General features: G+C 29.3%; 2 protein-coding genes across 9 annotated transcripts in view; both read right to left on the minus strand.

Annotated features, from left to right (window-relative positions):
• LOC101235086 (serine/threonine-protein kinase Nek1) overlaps positions 1-7822 on the minus strand; it is a 295109-nt gene extending 287287 nt beyond the window's left edge. For 4 of the 7 annotated variants that reach the window (XM_065813420.1, XM_065813417.1, XM_065813419.1 and 1 more), the window contains exons 1-3: positions 7582-7822; positions 5778-5813; positions 5169-5229 (exon numbers count right to left, since the gene is read on the minus strand). In XM_065813420.1, coding sequence (XP_065669492.1) covers positions 5169-5229; positions 5778-5813; positions 7582-7698 — 214 coding nt within the window. In that variant the 5' untranslated portion in view covers positions 7699-7822. The remainder of the gene's footprint in view (positions 1-5168; positions 5230-5777; positions 5814-7581) is intronic. The other 3 variants (XM_065813418.1, XM_065813422.1, XM_065813421.1) reach the window with 3 other exon arrangements.
• Positions 7823-12174: 4352 nt separating this feature from the next.
• Positions 12175-16827, minus strand: LOC136088768 (uncharacterized). 2 transcript variants are annotated; one of them, XM_065813424.1, is made up of 8 exons: positions 14238-14336; positions 13778-13883; positions 13543-13673; positions 13337-13470; positions 13051-13120; positions 12851-12897; positions 12510-12655; positions 12175-12363 (listed from the first exon to the last, which is right to left on the minus strand). In XM_065813424.1, exons 3-7 carry the CDS (start codon positions 13658-13660, stop codon positions 12572-12574), a joined length of 453 nt encoding a protein of 150 aa, XP_065669496.1. In that variant the 5' UTR covers positions 13661-13673; positions 13778-13883; positions 14238-14336; the 3' UTR covers positions 12175-12363; positions 12510-12571. The 2 variants fall into 2 exon arrangements, with proteins under 2 accessions (XP_065669496.1, XP_065669495.1); XM_065813423.1 differs by having other exon boundaries at positions 13778-16827.
• Positions 16828-18443: the final 1616 nt, after the last annotated feature.

An 18443-nucleotide genomic window follows, 5' to 3' on the forward strand; every position in this document is an offset into this window, starting at 1 on the left:
TAGATACAGCTAAAAGTGACAAGTTTGAAGAGCAAATAGTTAATGAAAAATACTACTAAACTTAACTAATATAGATAACTAATATAGATAGCTGCATTATGATATGAAGCTAGTGATGCTACTACAACTGTGTTAATTAATGCAGTAGTAAGGTAGTGGTTGAGCGCTCGCCTCATATGCAAGAAGTTCTAAGTTCGATTCCCACCACGCCCCTGGTAGTACCACTCTCAACTTGTTGAGAGTGGTACTACCAAGGGCGTGGTGGGAACCTTGATGAACACTGCGCAGCGGTCTTGTTCATCAAGGTTCGTGTTTTGGAGTTATAGAGTTGAGAGAGGGTTGTTACTACAACTAAAGTAGCTTCCTTGACTGTAGCGGCCTTCATGGCCTTTGGGAGGTGAATTGAAATAAATAAATTTAAAAAAAATTGTAATAACTGAATATAAGGTAATTTGTGAAAAAAATTGTCAAGAAGTTTTACAATTAAAAGTAATTTGTGTAGATGACACATGTAAAAAAACAAAATATGATGACACGTGTTAAAAGAAAAAAATTTATAAGTTTATGAAATAAACAAATCAATTTTTGAAAATACAAGAAGATGAAATACAAAAGTAATGGCAACCCTGCATTGTGTTGAAATACCAAACATGAACATCATTACCTTGCTTTTACTTGTGAAAATAATACCTTTTCTAGTCATAACATGTTTTTTTCAGAAATTGTTCTATAAGCGTTATACAAGCAATAGTTCCAGGCAATACATGTTCTGGTGCTGGTGTGGATGATGGTTTGTTTGTAAATGTAGGGTAGGTTGTTTGCTTCACCAGTCTGAGCTTCCAAAGTATCTATGTTATATCTGAAGTAGATGGAAAAAACAATGAACCTAAAAAGTATTCTTCAAAAAAGGTTTCTTTATAAAATAATACAGTTTATCAACAAATAGGATAACAGAGTTCAAAAGAACGTATTGATAAATCTTCAGGGTAACTTTTACTGATTTTGTCAAGAAAACATTCTTTATGCTATACAACTAGATGATGAAGTTGTAAGTGATCATGCTCTTAATAAAATCCAGGTATCCAGGAAAATTGATTCAGATTTCAAGCTTAAACTCGAAGCTAAGGCAGTTAGGCCCAAGCCCCAATCTGTTACAGAAGTGAGATCAGATTCAAGATGCCTGCTCTAAGCGATCAAAAAGAGAAGACATTTGTCAAGACAGGAGTATAAAGTTGAGTCACTAGCAAATAGAGCCACTTTAGATGTAAGGTTGTCGGGAAGATCATTAATGTAGATAAGAAACAAAACAGAAACAAGGATAGAAACTTGAGATACCCAAGAAGTGATAAATGAGTCTTTGCGAATCAAAGGATAGTACCCATCAACACTGAATCTGAAGAAAAAGTAGCGGAATTTAAATTATTCTAACTAAGAGCAAGCAAGTCTAGTGAACTTTGCAAGAGGTAAGATTCAACAAAAATTTATGAGTAGAATTAAGAAGATCCAGTATTCAGCATCTTAGGGGAGAAACAATGTAACACAGATTTACATCTATGCCAGCCTAATAGATGAAGAAAGAGCTTGAGGCTGATTAGCAGAATTATTCTGCTTACCCCTTAAGTCTTTGCCTAGGAGGCCTTCTTCAAGACAGTAGCTGGATACAGTTAACATCTGCACAAGATGAGTATTTTTATTGAGACACTATCTCTAGCCTTTACTCAATCAAGAGCCCTAAGGCAGGAGATTTTTAATAGGGTTGTACCGGTTTTCAGCTCCAGCTCCTGTTCCGGCTGAGATCCGGCCTTTTTACAAAACCAACCTAAATTCGGCTCCGGCAAAAAGTTAGCAAATCCAGCAAAATTTTAGCCGGATATCTGAATCTTGGTCAGATATTTATTACATCTTTTTTGCCCGTGTTTACATGTATACTTAATATTTTATTTATACAAATCAATGTTCTTTGTAATTCTATATTCTATGAACTCCATGTTTGTAAAGGTATTTGTAATGGTATAATTATATTCAACTACTTTATAAAAATTACTTTGTAAAAATTGTATAGTCATTCATAAGATTTGCTTATAACTTTTGTTAACTTGTGCGGCCGTGGCGCAGTGGTTAGAGCGCTTGCTATATAAGCAGGAGATCCAGGTTCGAAGCGACCTCTGGACATATTTTTGCATCACGGTAAGGAAGGAGGCGTGAACTTCCTGATTAAATGCACTTCCGCGGTGCTCTGTGACAAGACCATTAGGACTTCTTGGAGCACCTAAAAAAAAAAAATTAGATGGCAGACAAAGGGAAATGCAGTCCAGTTTGAGAATACTTCAAATTAAAGGATAGCAACAGCTCAAAATCCCAGTGCTTAATGTGTCCCAGCATCTTTCCACATTGTAAGGCTGGTGAACCTAAAAAGTTTTCAACTTTGCCTATGCTAACACATCTTTGTTCAAAACGTTGTAAAGAATACAACGAAATGTAAATAAAAATTGCTGACTCACAGATGGAAGCCAAAACTATAGCACTGTCAAATCCTAAGCCTGGTGCAACTGCCACAAACAGTAAAGCCATGGTCCAGTACACAATTCCAGAACAAGTTGCACACATGAAAATATGGGATATCAATAAAAGCTCATCAATGAGAATTCATTGTGTTATTACTAAGATGATTATAAAAGATATGGAACCGATTCAGGTTGTTTAGAAGACAAGCTTGGTTGAACTAATGAGAGTTTAAGAGAGGCGGTACACTGCTCCTTCACAGAAATATTTTGCAGAGCGATTAATTCCTGAAATAAACAATGAAGTGTGTGCTCAACTGTCGGTAATGCAAGATCCAGCAACTACTCTGTATCTGTCATTTACCACTGATACATGGACAGCAGGCAATACTATATAATTAATCACGGGCTCAACTGCCCACTGGCTGACAGAGAACTTTGAAACATGAGCTTTGTGTTGGACTGTATGCCATTGGTTAGACATCATTCTGCCCTGCACTGATGACTGCCTTTCAGCAGATTCTTGACAAATGGAACATTGACATTTGAAGCTGTCATGTCGTACTTTGAGACAATGTGGCAAACATATCAAAATGTTTCCATCATGCCAAATAGAAAGCCTCGGATGCTTTGCATATACTACTCAGTTATGTGTGCATGATGGCTTGCTCAGCCAGCGGGCAGTATCAGATAAAATAAGTATTGGAAAGAAATTAGTTGGTCATTATAAGCATTCTTCGTCTGCGACTGTTCGGTTCAAGGAGCTGCAGGTTGAACTTTGCTTACCCTACCACCAGCTGATACATAACATGAGTACATAATGGAACTCAACATTTCGCATGCTATATCATGAGTACAAAATTGTCATGCTGTATCAAATGAAATATGTCATGCTATTTTGTATGAAATATATCATGATGAATGAAATATGTCATGCTGTATCAAATGAAATATGTCATGCTGTATCAAACAAAATCACGCTGTATCAATATGGAATCATAAAATCATGCTGTATCATGAGTACAATATGGAACTCAACGTTTCACATGCTGGGTCGACTATGTGAACAGTGTCATGCATTAACTGTCTACTGCTCAGAAGTTGATGGAACTTCCTGCCCAATTGCATACCAATGGTCTATGGCTGAAAATGCTGTATGTGTGGTGGCTCTATTTGTCAGTAGAAATCTAGCAAATACGGCTCTGGCTGGATTTTGAAAAATTAAATTCAGTACAACCCTAATTTTCATGTCTGAATTTATTTCTCCTAGCATTTGCCTAAAAAAGCAAACAAGGCAGCAGGGCATGGGGTAGGTTAGTACTTGATTACATATTACCAGTAGGCAGGGTGATTGTAATAATCTTGAACCTGACCTGAGTGGTTAAAAGGAGTATTTTCAACATTACATTAAAACATTAAACAAAATATTTTAGAAATGCATTAGGAAAAACATTGCATCTAACAAAATAATAGAGATTAAGGTGAGCGTAGTTTTTATAGTTGGAGTCACTAGTTAGTGACGCACTGTTAACACTGGATCAGAGATTTAAACACAGACATACATAAAGTAACTTACGGGTGAGTAAACACTGCACCAGAGGTTCAGACAGAACACAAATAAACAAAAAGTAACTTAAGGGCGAGTGAATACCATGTCAGAGATTCAGACAGAACACAAACATACAGATAGCAAATTACAAGTGAGTCAACATTGCGTCAGAGGTTTAGACAGAACACAAACATACATATAAAGTAAATTACAGGTGAGCTAACACAGTAACTAAGGCACCTCCAACTATATAAAAGATTCACAAAAAAATAATAATAAAAAATAAAATAAAAAAAAATAAAAATATAAATATATAAAAAATAAATTAGTTAAAAATATCTATTACTATAGGCATGACAGTTAATAAATAGTATTGATGACAGGAAGTACACTTCTTCCAGCATTTGCTTAAAAAGCAAATCCCACAAGGCATCAGGACATAGAACAGGTTGCACTGAGTTACATGTTACCAGTAGCAGAGTAATCATAAAGACCATATATCTGACCTGACATAAATTTATATGACATATAAATTTATAACTTATGATAGAATAGCAAAAAAAAACTTTTTAAACATATTGGAAAGAACAAAATATAAAATTCAGATTTGAAACAAAATTTGGATTTCTTTGTTTGTACTTTCCGATATGTTTTAATATTTGAAGCTCTGATCTAAAAGTAATCCTTGTGATTATACTAAAACTCATGGCTAAATTCTATAATATGTAAATATAGAAATATCTAAATACTTAAAAATGACCAGTCACTTAAACCAAAACATATTTCATTTGTGAATAAGATTAAAACAATTTTAAAAATCTTAATTCAATTACTATAAATCAGCCCTCAGAATTAGGAAAAATGAGAAATTAACTGTTAGAGATCTGCATCAAGTCGGCATAAGACACAAAAGGATTACCATAAAACATTACCATGAAACGAGGTCAGCAATTTTTTGCTGCCCTCAAACACTTTAAGGTTAATTAGGTTCTAATTCTGAGGACTGATAAACAAAACATTATAGCCATTTAAATTGCGATAAATAAAATTCAAGGTTAAAACTATTTTAAATAAAACTTATAATACCTTGAAATTGCTATAAATAATAATTGGCTTACCTTGAAATGACTCTAAATAGCTGACAATATTAGGATGCTTGAGTTGTGACAAAACTGATGCCTAGTTAAAAAATGATAACCTAATAAACACTAATTGCTCTTATAAACAACTGAGGATTGTTTTTTAAAAAAGTTGGAAATTTATAAAAATTTATGCTTAAAAAGTTTTAATACATCTAAAATAACTGTTTTAATTTAACAAATTTAAAAAATAAAAAATATAGCTTTTAGAAAACAAAAAGCTGCTTTTCAAACCTTTGCTTCATTGGGAAAATTTATAAAATTTTATACCCCCTCTTTCGAAAATCCTGAGTCATTGACTAAAAAACTAGAACATGTTGTTTTTAAAGCTAAACAAAAATGTGCAACATGTGGTTGCACATGTTGCACATTTTTGTGTTGCAATAAATACTAATCAAACTAAGTTATGAGCTATCACTACTCTGTTCCTTAACAGAGTAGTGATAGCTCTAACTTAAGTCATTCTTTGCTGAACACATTTTATAACTAATATTTTTATATATTTTTTAAATATGAAAATACTATGACCAAAATAATATACATCTTTTTAAGATAAAAAATTATAAAATATTTAAAAATTAACATTACCTCTTTATGAGCTTCTGATTGCTCTTTAATAGACATCTAAATTAAATTGAAATTGTATTTGTATTAGATTACAGCATCTATATTAGACATTTAGTTGTTTGCAGCGCCGGATTTAGGAAAACTTAGGCTCCCATTTTGTTCATAAAACTATTTATCAACTTTTCTTCATATTAAAAGGTATAATATATTTTACTTTGTTTTGAACAAAGAAAAAAAGTCAAAAAAAACAAGTTAAATACAATAATAAAGTGAAATAATACAAAAAATTATTGCGTTTTTGATTTGCATTAATAAAACTTGTCAGAATTTAAAATAAAAAACACTCATTTTAGTTTTTTGTATTGCCACAAAGCAAAAACCTCATACCACATTATTTTTTAAATGATTATCATATTGAATTATCACAATTGCATCAAATGATAAGTGTAAATTCTACTTATAATTCCAATTTCAGTAAAATATGTTTATGGTTAATTTAGCATTTCATTACACTTAAGCCATTTTGGCCTTAATGCTTATCTTCTATGGATTTTTCCACAGATTTAAGTAGCTTGGATAGGTTTTCACAATGCTTCACAATGTTAACTATTTCAGAGTTGAAACAATTTTTAAATTCTGGATACTCTTCCTAGCATTAACCTGCTAACCTTTGCAGATCAGAACTGAGTATTCTATTGTTGTACTATTACTAGGAAGATTAACATAAAAGGTTTAAAAGCCCTACCCTTATTCACAAACTAGGATTTTTAAATGAGTTTTCTTTCTCTAAAGCTATTAAGCTTATTAAATTTGTTTTAACTAGGTTTTATTATGTTTTTCTTATAAATGTTGAGACAAAATAATCCTTTTCTTCGATACAAAATCCATAAAATTATCCATATAAAACCAATCTATAAAAACATAAAAAATAGGTCAACCTAAATTGTATGTCACAGCATGACAAAAACTGCCTTCAAATCTATGCAAACTTTACTTGGACTTTTTAATTGAGAGGAACTATGACAAAAAAGGTTTACCAATGCTAAAATGACATTAATTGAGGTATATAAAAACAATGAAAAAGCCAAACAAAAAACATAAAGAAAAGCTTTTTAATTTTGTAACAAAAACAAAATAAAGAAAAATTGTCCAATTTCATCATCAGGTCACCGGCACACCACACCACCTATAATAGGGAAAAGACACATAAAGTAGTAAAAAAAAAGAAAAAAATGTTGAAAAACCCTATCAAATGAATCTCTGTAGGAATCCAACTTAACACTATGAACTATCAGCAAAGATGAATATAATGAAATGATATAAACCTGATGGATCAATGGATCAATTATGAAAACAATATAAAATTCTCAATGTTAAAAACAATATAAAAATCTTATTAATCAATATATCAATTCTAAAAACAATATAAATCTCATTAATCAATTAATTAATATTAAAAACAATATAAATCTTATTGATCAATGTACTAATGTTGAAAACAATATAAATCTCATTAATCAATGAACTAATATTGAAAACCATACAAATCTCATTAATTATTGTAATCTGTGGATTTAAATATTACAAATCAAAAATAATTAAGCAAAAGAATAGTAAATCTGTGGTTAAGTATATTTTAAAACTATATTTAAAAAGTGTATAAAAGCTAAGTATATAAAAAAATATATTGAAACTTTAATATTATGCCAATAATACTTATTAAAATATATATGAAAGGGTTTTTACAATGTCTAATATAAATGTTATATGAAAAACAAAACTATAGATAATTTAAGATTTCTATTGAAATATAATAAAAACTTACTTTAGAAATACATACTTCTTTAATAACATATTGTCTCCCATTACTTTTCTTCTTAACTAAAACTGCCTTACCAAAAGAGCCTTCACCTATATTCTTTATGAAGATATAATTCTCCATACTTCATAACAAAATTAGAACTTTACCATAAATAATAATTAGTAAAGCAAAATTTAATTAAGTTTTGTGATATTTAAAATTAATTTTTAAACAACTAAAACACTAAACAAGGAATTAAAAATTTATATAAACTTATAAACTTGAGCATACAAATTTCGCACATTTTGGTCCAGTCAGAGGTTTTCAGATAACCTGGAAAAACTTGTGGCATATATTCATTTTATTTTTTAAAGTCTTATAAACCTAAATGCCCTATAAAATAATTTTTGTCACACTTATGCAGCAAACACTCCAAAAAGGTTTATGGGGAAACCATACCCTTGTAAAAACAATTTCTAAAGAATGTTGTCAAAATAAGTAACTTTTGTATTAGAAATGGGTCAAAAAAATAATTATACGTTATACATTAAGCAGTAGCTACAGACTATAGCTACTGCTTAATGCACAGCCTATAAGTTATACATTAACTAGTAATTGTAAAAAAGAGCTAGTAAGTTTAAAATACTACTCAGTTTTAAAACAAGGGTTAAAATAAATTTAAAATTTCATTAAAGAAATTTTCAAACTTCTAATAAATTTTTCTAATCAACAGAATAGCGTTTAAAGATCAGATAAGAACAATATAATATCACCGCAATCTTTTAATTGAGCTCCTTAAATCATTGTTAAATTAAGTTACTAAGCTTAAATGAAGATAAACCGATAAACCCTTTTTTAAAGTTTAAAGAAAAAAATAGTTGCAAAAACAAAATATTTCTGTAAATAGAAACTGGGCCGTCCCGAGGGGGCGTAGGTGGTGTCTAATAGGGCGCATTGAAAAAATAAAAGTTGGATTCTTTAAATGTAATAGCAATAAAAAGTTGCCTTTTGTTTTAAGATTATCAAATTCCGAAACAAAAAACTGAAAAAATCTTAGTCTTCAGGGGCCCCAAGGGAGAGGGGGTTGGGGGTAAGGCCCTAAAGTCTTAAAATTTTTTTTTTAATTTTAGAATTTTTTTTTTAATTAACTATTCACAATGCTAAATGTTAAAAAAAAATTTAACGAGTTTATGGCCCCTTTTAACCCTTTTAGGAAAACCATTAAAAACAAATGAAATAAATATTACGCTTTTCCAATTACTTCGTTTTTAAATTCTCTTGAGGTATCCTTTGAGGAATTTGAACGTTCTTTTAAAATACTTAAATCTACACACTAAAAATTAAAGGTAGAAATTTTTAGTTAAGGTAGGATATGTGATATACCCTTAGTAAGGTATAATTTTCTACCTTATAAGGTAGAAAATTATACCTTTAAGTTAGAAAATTGTATGAAAAATAATTGTTTTTAATATAATTTTCTACCTTAAAAGGTAGAAAATTATACCTCACTAAGGGTATATCACATATCTCTACCCCTAAGGTAGAAATTTCTACCTTTTTCTTTAGTGTGTAATAAATCAGCTGGTCATGACGATATTAATTCCAATGTTATTATCGACTCGTATGAAGTCATTAAAGATATTCTTTTTCAAGTTTTACATTGTTCAATAAAACAGGGTATTTTTCCCGACAATCTGAAAATAGCCAGAGTTTTACCAGTATTTAAAGGTGGAGATGAAACCAGTATCTTAAATTATCGCCCAATTTCAATTTTGCCTGTTTTTTCTAAAATTTTAGAAAGAATATTATACAATGTCATTTTCAACCATTTATCTTTAAATAATATATTGTATCAAAATCAAATTTTAGAAAGAATATTATACAATGTCATTTTCAACCATTTATCTTTAAATAATATATTGTATCAAAATCAATACGGATTTTAAAAAAATAATTCAACCGAACACGCTATACTACAAATTACCCGCAATATTTCTGAATCTTTTGAAAAATCGCAATATACGTTAGGCGTTTTCATTGATCTATCAAAAGCCTTTGATACGATTCACCACAAAATTCTATTTAAAAAAATTGAGTTTTATAGAATTAAAGGAAATATTTTAATGATACTTAAAAGTTATTTAAACAACCGTAAACAGTTTGTTTATAGAAATACAAATGTTCGTTCCAATTTACTAGATATAACATGTGGGGTCCCTCAGGGTTCTATACTAGAACCCCTCCTCTTTTTAATATGCATTAATGATCTCCCTGAAGCCTCTAATTTAATGACGGTCATGTTTGCGGATGATACTAATCTCTTTTTATCTCATAGTAACATAACGACATTATTCCAAAATATGAACCTTGAATTAACAAAAATTTCTAACTGGTTTAAAAAAAATAAGTTGTCATTCAATGTTGAGAAAACAAATTAGACACTTTTTCATCAAACTTCAAAAAAAAAAGTTATTGCCTCCTGTCATGCATTTACTTTTTATTGACAAAGTTTAAATTAAAAGAGAAATAACTACTAACTTTTTAGGTATCTATAATGATGAAAACCTTAGTTGGAAATATCACGTTGATTTATTGTCCAAAAAAATTGCTCGAAATATAGAAGTTATGTATAAAGCTAGAAATTTTTTAAATAAGCACAGTTTAACACAATTATATGTCTCTTTAATACTGCCATATAAATTATGCAAACATTGCCTGGGGTAATACCAACAAATCTAAATTGCAACCTCTTTATCGTCAGCAAAAGCATATTGCTCGTCTTATCAATTATAAAGATCGACTTGCTCATGCCAAACCACTTTTATTTCAAATGAAAATTCTTAATATTTATCAACTGAATATTTTTAATATACTTTGTTTTATGTATAAATGTAAAAGTTTCGCATCTCCTCTTTTCTTTCATAACTTATATACCTTGAAAGAAACAAATAAATATAACTTAAGAAATGATAATCTAGTTCGGCAACCTTTTTCTCTAACTAATTTTGGAAAGCCACGTATCGCATTTCGAGGAGCTTTTCTTTGGAACAAAATAGTTTTGAAAAATTTTGATTTTTCCCATGAATGGAATTACATTTCATTCACAAAGAAACTGAAAGAAATAATTTTATCTTTTGAAGACTTATCTTTATATTTTTAACATTTTATGAAAATATGAAACTTATTATATAATGTAATATATAATAATATCGGATTCACTATTTATGTGTTTATAAAATAAGTACTATTTTATACAAACTTTGTATTTATATATTAGAATCAATTATAATTTCTTTACAAATTTATTTATATTCTTACGAAATTTATGTTTTTCGCAAACTGTTTCTGTGACATTCTGTCAAAGAAACAATTTGCGAAAAACATAAATTTCTTTTCTTTTGTTTTATTCTTTATTTAATGTTATTTTAATGCAATTAATATTCACGAGCGGCTCTCGATGATAAGACCTAAAGATCTTCTGCGAGTCTCCGCGTTCTATTTATTATGTTTTTTATTTTTATACATGTATATCATATTATATTTGTATAACGATTTTTTAATTGTTACTGTACAACGATTTTTTTAATTTTAACTATCTTATTGTAAAAATTTATTTAATATTTAAGGAAAGAACAAACAAACAAAAAAATTCAAAAAATTTTTTTTTTAAGTTTATTTAAACTTTTTTTAACTTTTTAAAATTTTTGGATATTAATATTACGTATTCTGTAAGCGTGTTATTGAGTTATAAATGTGTTCGCATTGTGATGGCCAACAGCCAACTAGCAGGTCCAAAAACGAGAAAAAAAGTGCCCAATTTTAGGTTTATCACAAGAACTACCCGCTAAAAAATGAGGCGTTGATTTGATGTTGATTCAATGTTTCTCGTCAACATTGATTACATATTGATTTTTTGTCCAAAATGTTAGCCACTTATCAACGTTGATTTGGTGTTTACAAAAAAAGTTGATCGAATGTTGCTTTTCAACGTTTAATCAACAAACATTTATTCTGGTGATTCAACACTGATTTTTATAATAGCCGACGGCATTTTGATATCGCTTTTGATGCATATATCAAAAAAATATATCAAAAATTAACGAAATATATATATATATATATATATATATATATATATATATATATATATATATATATATATATATATATATATATATATATATATATATATTTAAACAACTTTAAAATGTATTCTACAAAATAGAGTGCTCAATGTTCTTAAAAGAACAGAGCAATTATAAATTAGTAGGAAATCACTAAACAAAATTTTTTTCATTTAACACTGTAAGACTCATCAGAAATGCTCTTATCAATAAAAAAAACTCATTATTTTTGATGAGTCTTTTTATTGATGGAACACAGTGTTAAATGAAAAAATTTTTGTCAAGTGATTTTCTACTAATTTATAATTTATATATATTATGTATGTATATATGTATATATATAAAATATTTGTATATAAAATTTATACATATTGCTCAAATATTTATTTGTTTTGTAAAAAACAGGCTGTAAATAAAGGATTTAGCAAAAAATTTATTGATAGAGCAATTCAAAGCTAACTCAAAAGAATAATGAAATAAAGTAGGCACTGCGTTAAGTAAGAAAGTTTTTTATTGAATTTAACACAAAATTTACATTTTCAAACAATTTATTTATCGTTTGCAGCATTGTTCATTTTTAAAACTTTTCGATTGAGTCGTGTTCCTGATTGCCTTAAAAATTCCGAAATGCCTGAATGACATTCGCAAATTTTTGCATCATGATGCTGTCGTGTAATCGCATCTAAATCGAAAATTCAAATCAAATTTGAAAAAAATCAAACTGCAGAAATTATAGCAAATAGTTACATAAATGACTGACTAGGATAAACAAAATATATTTCCTGTAAAAAGAAAAATCTGAAAAAAAATGCATAAAACCATTCTTACCCACTATCATATGATACAGGGTGTATGTTTTAAAATTTATCTTCAATGAACCACCAGAGACATTAAAACAGCCTCTTCAACAACTTTCCAAAAGCAAAAGCCGATTTATATGGAGTATTACCTCCACAACGACTAAGAGAACTCATCTATTATTAAAAAAATAAAAATTACTTAAGGGTCAGAATACATATTATGTTCATTCTATAAGAATGAAATTATCTTGATTTCAATACATGGATTTTTTGATTCTTGAATCACTTTTCTGATTTGATTGAAAATTTTGAAAATTTGTGGGGGCCATATGTAATCCTTGACATTAAAATAAAAAGCAACAGTAGTACCTTTTTATCTATTTTTGTCATCCAACTCAACGCAACTTTTTGAAAATCTTAAAAAAAAAATGTATTGAAATAAATAATATTATTATTATTTATGTAAAATATTTTGTAAAAAATTCTCCATGAAAAATTACCTAAATGGAAAAAATAAATAAAACTTTGATTTGCACATTGAAATATACATTATTAAAAATTTTATTTACCCTGGCAAGACCAATATCTTTCTCTGCTATCCTCTTTATCCAAAACACAATTTTTAGAGCCATTTTCTACCTAGATATAGATAAAATATACATACAAAAATTAAACAAAATTTTCAAACATTCTATAGTGATTTTTATTTAAACTTGTCAACAAACATATATTTATAAAATATTTGTCAACAAAATTATATTCTATAACATATAGTTCTGATTTCTATTAATTTTTTTACTGCACACGCACACAGATTTTAATTAGAACAAACGCAATATTAGGACTTTTTTTTACCAATATATTTGAAGACAACATCATTTTCCCTTGAGATAGATAAGTTTCTTTTGAGAATTCAATGTTATTTTCAGCAACTGAAAAGCTTGCTATTTCACTGTGTAAATGGGGAGTTGATATCGATTTAAAAACATCTATAATTCAGTAAAAAAAAAAGCATGTTTATTTTAACAAACCATTATTTTTCTTTTACAAAAATAGTTAACCTGCTATATTTGGAATCATGTTAGATGTTCTTTGGCTATTTGAACTATCAAAATAATGTCTTCCGTATAGTCCTTCATCACCAACCACAATATCTTCATCACTTTCACAGAATGTCATTGCCGTCTTTCTCCTTTAATATAAACTTTACTTTTTAAACAAAAAAAGTACATGATTTGTGTAATTCTTTATTGTAAAATTTTTTATTTATTAAAAACTAATTTTAGTAAAATTTACTTTCGCTTGGTCCCTTTTTTCTCTGCGGTGTCATTTTCAATATTTGAAGCATTTGCTGCTTTTTCTAAGCGTGACTGAGCTTCTTCATAAAAATCTTAACACAAATCTATGTACGTAAAATCATTTATCAATATCTAATGAAAAAGTAATTGAAATGTTTGCGGCAAAAGCACCCCTATGAGAACGGGGTGCAGTTGGTGCATGGCATAAAAATTAATGAATTTTAATGAAAAACCCATGAAAATTAATGAATTTTTTAGTTTTTAAAAAACACTAAGAGTTTAAAAAAAAAACTAAAAGTTTTAAAAAAAAACTAAAAACATTGTTAAAAAAACTTGTTTTTTATAAAGACTCCAAAATAAAAATGTTTTTGTCAATGATTAAAAAAACTTTTTTTAATAGTTGGAAATCTTTTTTAAACATTCTAAAGACATTCAGAACATATTATTTAAACATATACCAATTGGAATATTGGATTTAAAATAAGTGATATTAAATGAGAGCATAGTCATATTGTAAAGGAGGTCCAAAATAAATTTGCATCAGCACATGTTTATCCTCTCCAGTGCACTGGTCAAAACATACAGTTCAGTATCTAATTCAATTATTTTACATTTTTTTATAGGAATATGCAAACTTGTAGTGTATAAAATCCTAGCTGGGTATATCTTCCAGTGCCTGCCTGGGTATATCTTTCAGTGCCTGCAAGGTTGTGACAGCTTTACGAAATGCAGCGGATTTTTAAATGGCGGCCAGAAGCATTTCCTATCATTTTTCATCCAACTTTTAGCAATCACTTCCACTTCTTTAATTTTTCCATTTAAAAATTGACATTTCAATATTCTGGTGCAATTTAATTCTAAACAATCTTATATAAGTTACAAAATAAAATTAAAAATACATTAGAGATTAAAAACAATAAACTTTGTTAAACGCTTTTTAGATTTATTAATGTAAAACACCAGCGTAAATATTTTATTATTTCTATATACATACCAGATATTTGTTTCACAGAGAAAATTTATAAATTAAAATGCATTCAACTCACTTTAAAATTATTCAATAAACTATATATTTGACAAATTTATAACAAATTTTACAAAATGACACATGCACAGACATTCTTTAAAAAATGATGGTCGGCAAGTATAATCAAAATTTGTGATTTTAATTCAAGAAATCAGTGATCATAAGCAATATCACTATGTCTGAGCAGAAAAAAAAGCATAACCACCTTTTTGAACAGGTTTTTGAACTTTTTGATCATCAAGCCTTTTTTCAAAAGTTCTTTTTTTTCAGAAAAATTGTTTTTAGGTTGGCTAATGAATTTACATACCAAACATCTAAATAAGATGTTTCAGAACAATCAGAAAAAAACTTTTGAATGGAATGAGGATTTAGAGCCTTGCATTTTAAAAGATCTACCAAACCTCTTCTACTAAAATAAAACCCTTTGTCTTGAATGAAATAAACTCTCATAGATTTGATGTGATCTTTTTATTTACCACTTGGACAGAAATTCCTTTACCATTCCTTTCTCTAAGAAAAATATCCAACTTTTTTCTCTCATTTAGTTGATTCACTATTTGGGCAACGGTCTGATGTGATTTTCGCACCATTTTTTTAATTTGACCCGAAAAGTTTTCAAAAGGAAAAGCTGATAGATGATCAAGACTCTCCCCAAAGTTAACACAATCATCAGCTAAATGAATCATGCTATGAACATTGTATGTTACAAAAATCTCCCCATACAAAATTTGCACTTCTCTAACAAACCATATAAGCAACTGTTTAGCATATGGCAAAACTAACAATTCATTTTTCACCATTTTATCAGAAAGCAGTATGTGCATAGCAATTGAAAGATATATAAATAAATAAGTCATAGCTAGTTTTATCTATTTTTCCTTTTTAAAACAACAGGTCCAGCATAAAGCAGAAAGAATTGAAACTCTGTTGCTTTTCCACTTCTCAAGTTCATTTAAAGAGTGTGGTCTACGTTGAAAATTGGATGGTGTATAACTTCGTAAATTTATGAGTTCATTTGAAATACTGTCTTTAACAGATTGACTTATTCTAATACATTGGGGACCTTTACACCAGTTTATTAGAAGTTTTTTAACTACCCCAAGACATATAAGGTGCATATAGTCCAATGGGAATCCAGTTACCATTGGGAAATTTAACTGAACAAGTGGAGAAAGACTCTCAAGTTGATGATCTTTATACAAATTATTTTTAAAAGCCATGTCAGTACAAAGTAAAGCAGTTGTTTCCAATAATCTTACACCATCTTTTTGTGTGCCAACTACCATACATCTTTCACAGCTATGGTAGCCACTATGCCCTATAATGCATTTAACAAATGCTCTTGCAGGCGCATCAAAAACAAAAGCTTTAATAGTCACCTGCAGCTGTTTATACCCATTTTTTTCATTTCAAGAATAAAATCTTTAAAGTACTCATTCAAATTGTTTGGTTTTCCCTGACCATACCAAATTGCAACACTTTCAGGCTTCTGTCACATTTAGACATTATTATCTTTATTTTATTACATCACAAAAGAAAAAAAAGAAAAGAATTATTATTCTTATACAGAAAAAAACAATTTAAATTGTATTTTGTACTATATGATTTAAGTTTGCAGTCAGAATTTATCAGGCAAATACTTGCAATCATAAACATTACTAATTTGCTATGATAATAGTAATGTTAAAGAACTACCCTAATTTCATTAGGATAATCTTTATTCAAGAACTGAAAATATAATTACTAAATAAAGTATATGTGTTTCAATAAAGTTTATATTCATTTCATACCGTAATATAATTAAAATTTGAACAAACGTTTTATTACCACCAAAAATAACAAAAAAATCTCAGCAGAACATGCTGTTTGCTCTACAAATTACTGTTAGTATACGGCTCAATAAATTTGTTTTTTGTCAACAGAAAATCAACAAACGCTCAGTGTTTGTAAATAAACGTTGATTTGCTGTTGATAATATTGCCGTTGCTACAACGTCCATTTATAGCTGATCGCTGTTGATCGCTAATGTCAACGCAAAATCAACGTTTACCAACATCAAATCAACGCTTCACTTTTTAGAGGGTATCTGAGATCGTTTTACCAACCTGTGAGAATGTTATGAAATATTATTTACTTGTTAAACATGAGCTAAAACCAAACTTTCATGCCAAAGACCCTACTGTATCTGAAATAGTTGAAAAGATTTGTGCAATCGTTGAAAATATTTGGATGAAGTCGTCTATTCCAGTAATATCACATTCACGGGTTTTAAAACTAATCAATACTTACCACGACCAATATAGGAAACTGATTAAGCCGTTCAAGATTCGACATAATGACAAAAGGTATAAGGAGAAGTACAAAGCAAAACTTCGAAGTTTCAAAGACGAAAGCAAATAAAAACTTTTCGACATCGCGCATGCAAGTGCGTATTCGAATATTGCAACTGCTGTAAAGTACGTAAGGTTCCTACTGCAGAACAAGAATTTCTAATTGACCAGCGAACAAATCGCTTAATGTTCTTGGCACAGAAGACAAAGGGGCAAAAAAATTAGACAACATCAGAAGAGGGAAGCTGATGAAGTTTTAAGAACTGAAAAGAATCTGAAAACATCCAATACTAGTAACACGAGCATTTCAATATTTAATTGTGAGAGTTCTGGCGATGAAAGCAAATCAGGCAAAGTTTCTGAAGTTTAGATCCTCTACTCTAAAATTGCCCGTACTACGACGGTGCATTCCAGTATTGGCAAGAGCATGCGACAGACATGGACGCTCTGACAGATCAGCCGCAGCCGTAACAACAACGGTTTTGGAAGACTTTGGCCGAGTAACAGCAGAGAATAGATCCAATGTTAGCGATTAAGAATAAAGTGTGACATGAGAGATTTAAGTATCGATGTGAAATAACACGAGCGCGAGACAAGTTGAATGTTGTGCAATGCTTCTGTTTTGATAATCGCAAAGACATAACTTTTGTGAATATAAAAAAAAAGCACTTTAATTGGAAAATATTACCGTCAAACAATTACCATAGAACACGTATCTTTAATAAAAGAGCATGATTCCTTGAACATTGGTTATATATCGCCATCTAATGGGACAGCAGTCGAAATTAAACGGTGTATTAAAGATTACTTCCTACGGTAAAGTTGAAAAGCCTCAGTACAGATCAAAAATATTTATGGGGAATCACAAGTGCTGTCTCTCTTGGTGAATGCTCGTTGACATTGGCGCAACGGTTCCCAGGTGCTCTAAATCATTCAAGGTGGCTGACAACAGCAAATTGTGTGCTTCGTATGTATATGTCAACAATAGAGCCGTCTGAGCAGCTAAGAACCTTGTCTACCTATATTGTTCGCTTTTACGTTCCAATGTGGTTTTGTATTAAATTTAAACCTTCTTGTAAGCAAGGAGCTAGACACCTGTGGAAAACAATTAATTTGTCGCAGGGGATGCTAAATTAGTATATAATTGTGATGTAATTTTGAAAAAAAGATTTTTTTAATTATATTACACTTTTATACTAATTTAGTTTAAAATTATTTTTTGGTTTAAATAATCAATTTCTTTAAAAAAAATAATAGTTTCCAGGTGCTCCAAGGGGGTAAGAGGGAGCTAAAGAGTCATTAATTTT

Source organism: Hydra vulgaris, chromosome 12 (genome assembly GCF_038396675.1).
Source record: "Hydra vulgaris chromosome 12, alternate assembly HydraT2T_AEP".
Lineage (NCBI taxonomy): Eukaryota > Metazoa > Cnidaria > Hydrozoa > Anthoathecata > Hydridae > Hydra > Hydra vulgaris.

What these genes read in the sequence shown, in the direction of transcription:
- LOC136088768 (XM_065813423.1), bottom strand. Translation starts at nt 13,660, where the DNA reads ATGACATTCTGTGAAAGTGATGAAGATATTGTGGTTGGTGATGAAGGA. An exon ending in TGTTGTCTTCAAATATATTG is followed by an intron (nt 13,121 to 13,336) that starts GTAAAAAAAAGT and finishes ATCTATATCTAG; the next exon opens with GTAGAAAATGGCTCTAAAAA. An exon ending in AAGATATTGGTCTTGCCAGG is followed by an intron (nt 12,898 to 13,050) that starts GTAAATAAAATT and finishes TTTTTTTTTAAG; the next exon opens with ATTTTCAAAAAGTTGCGTTG.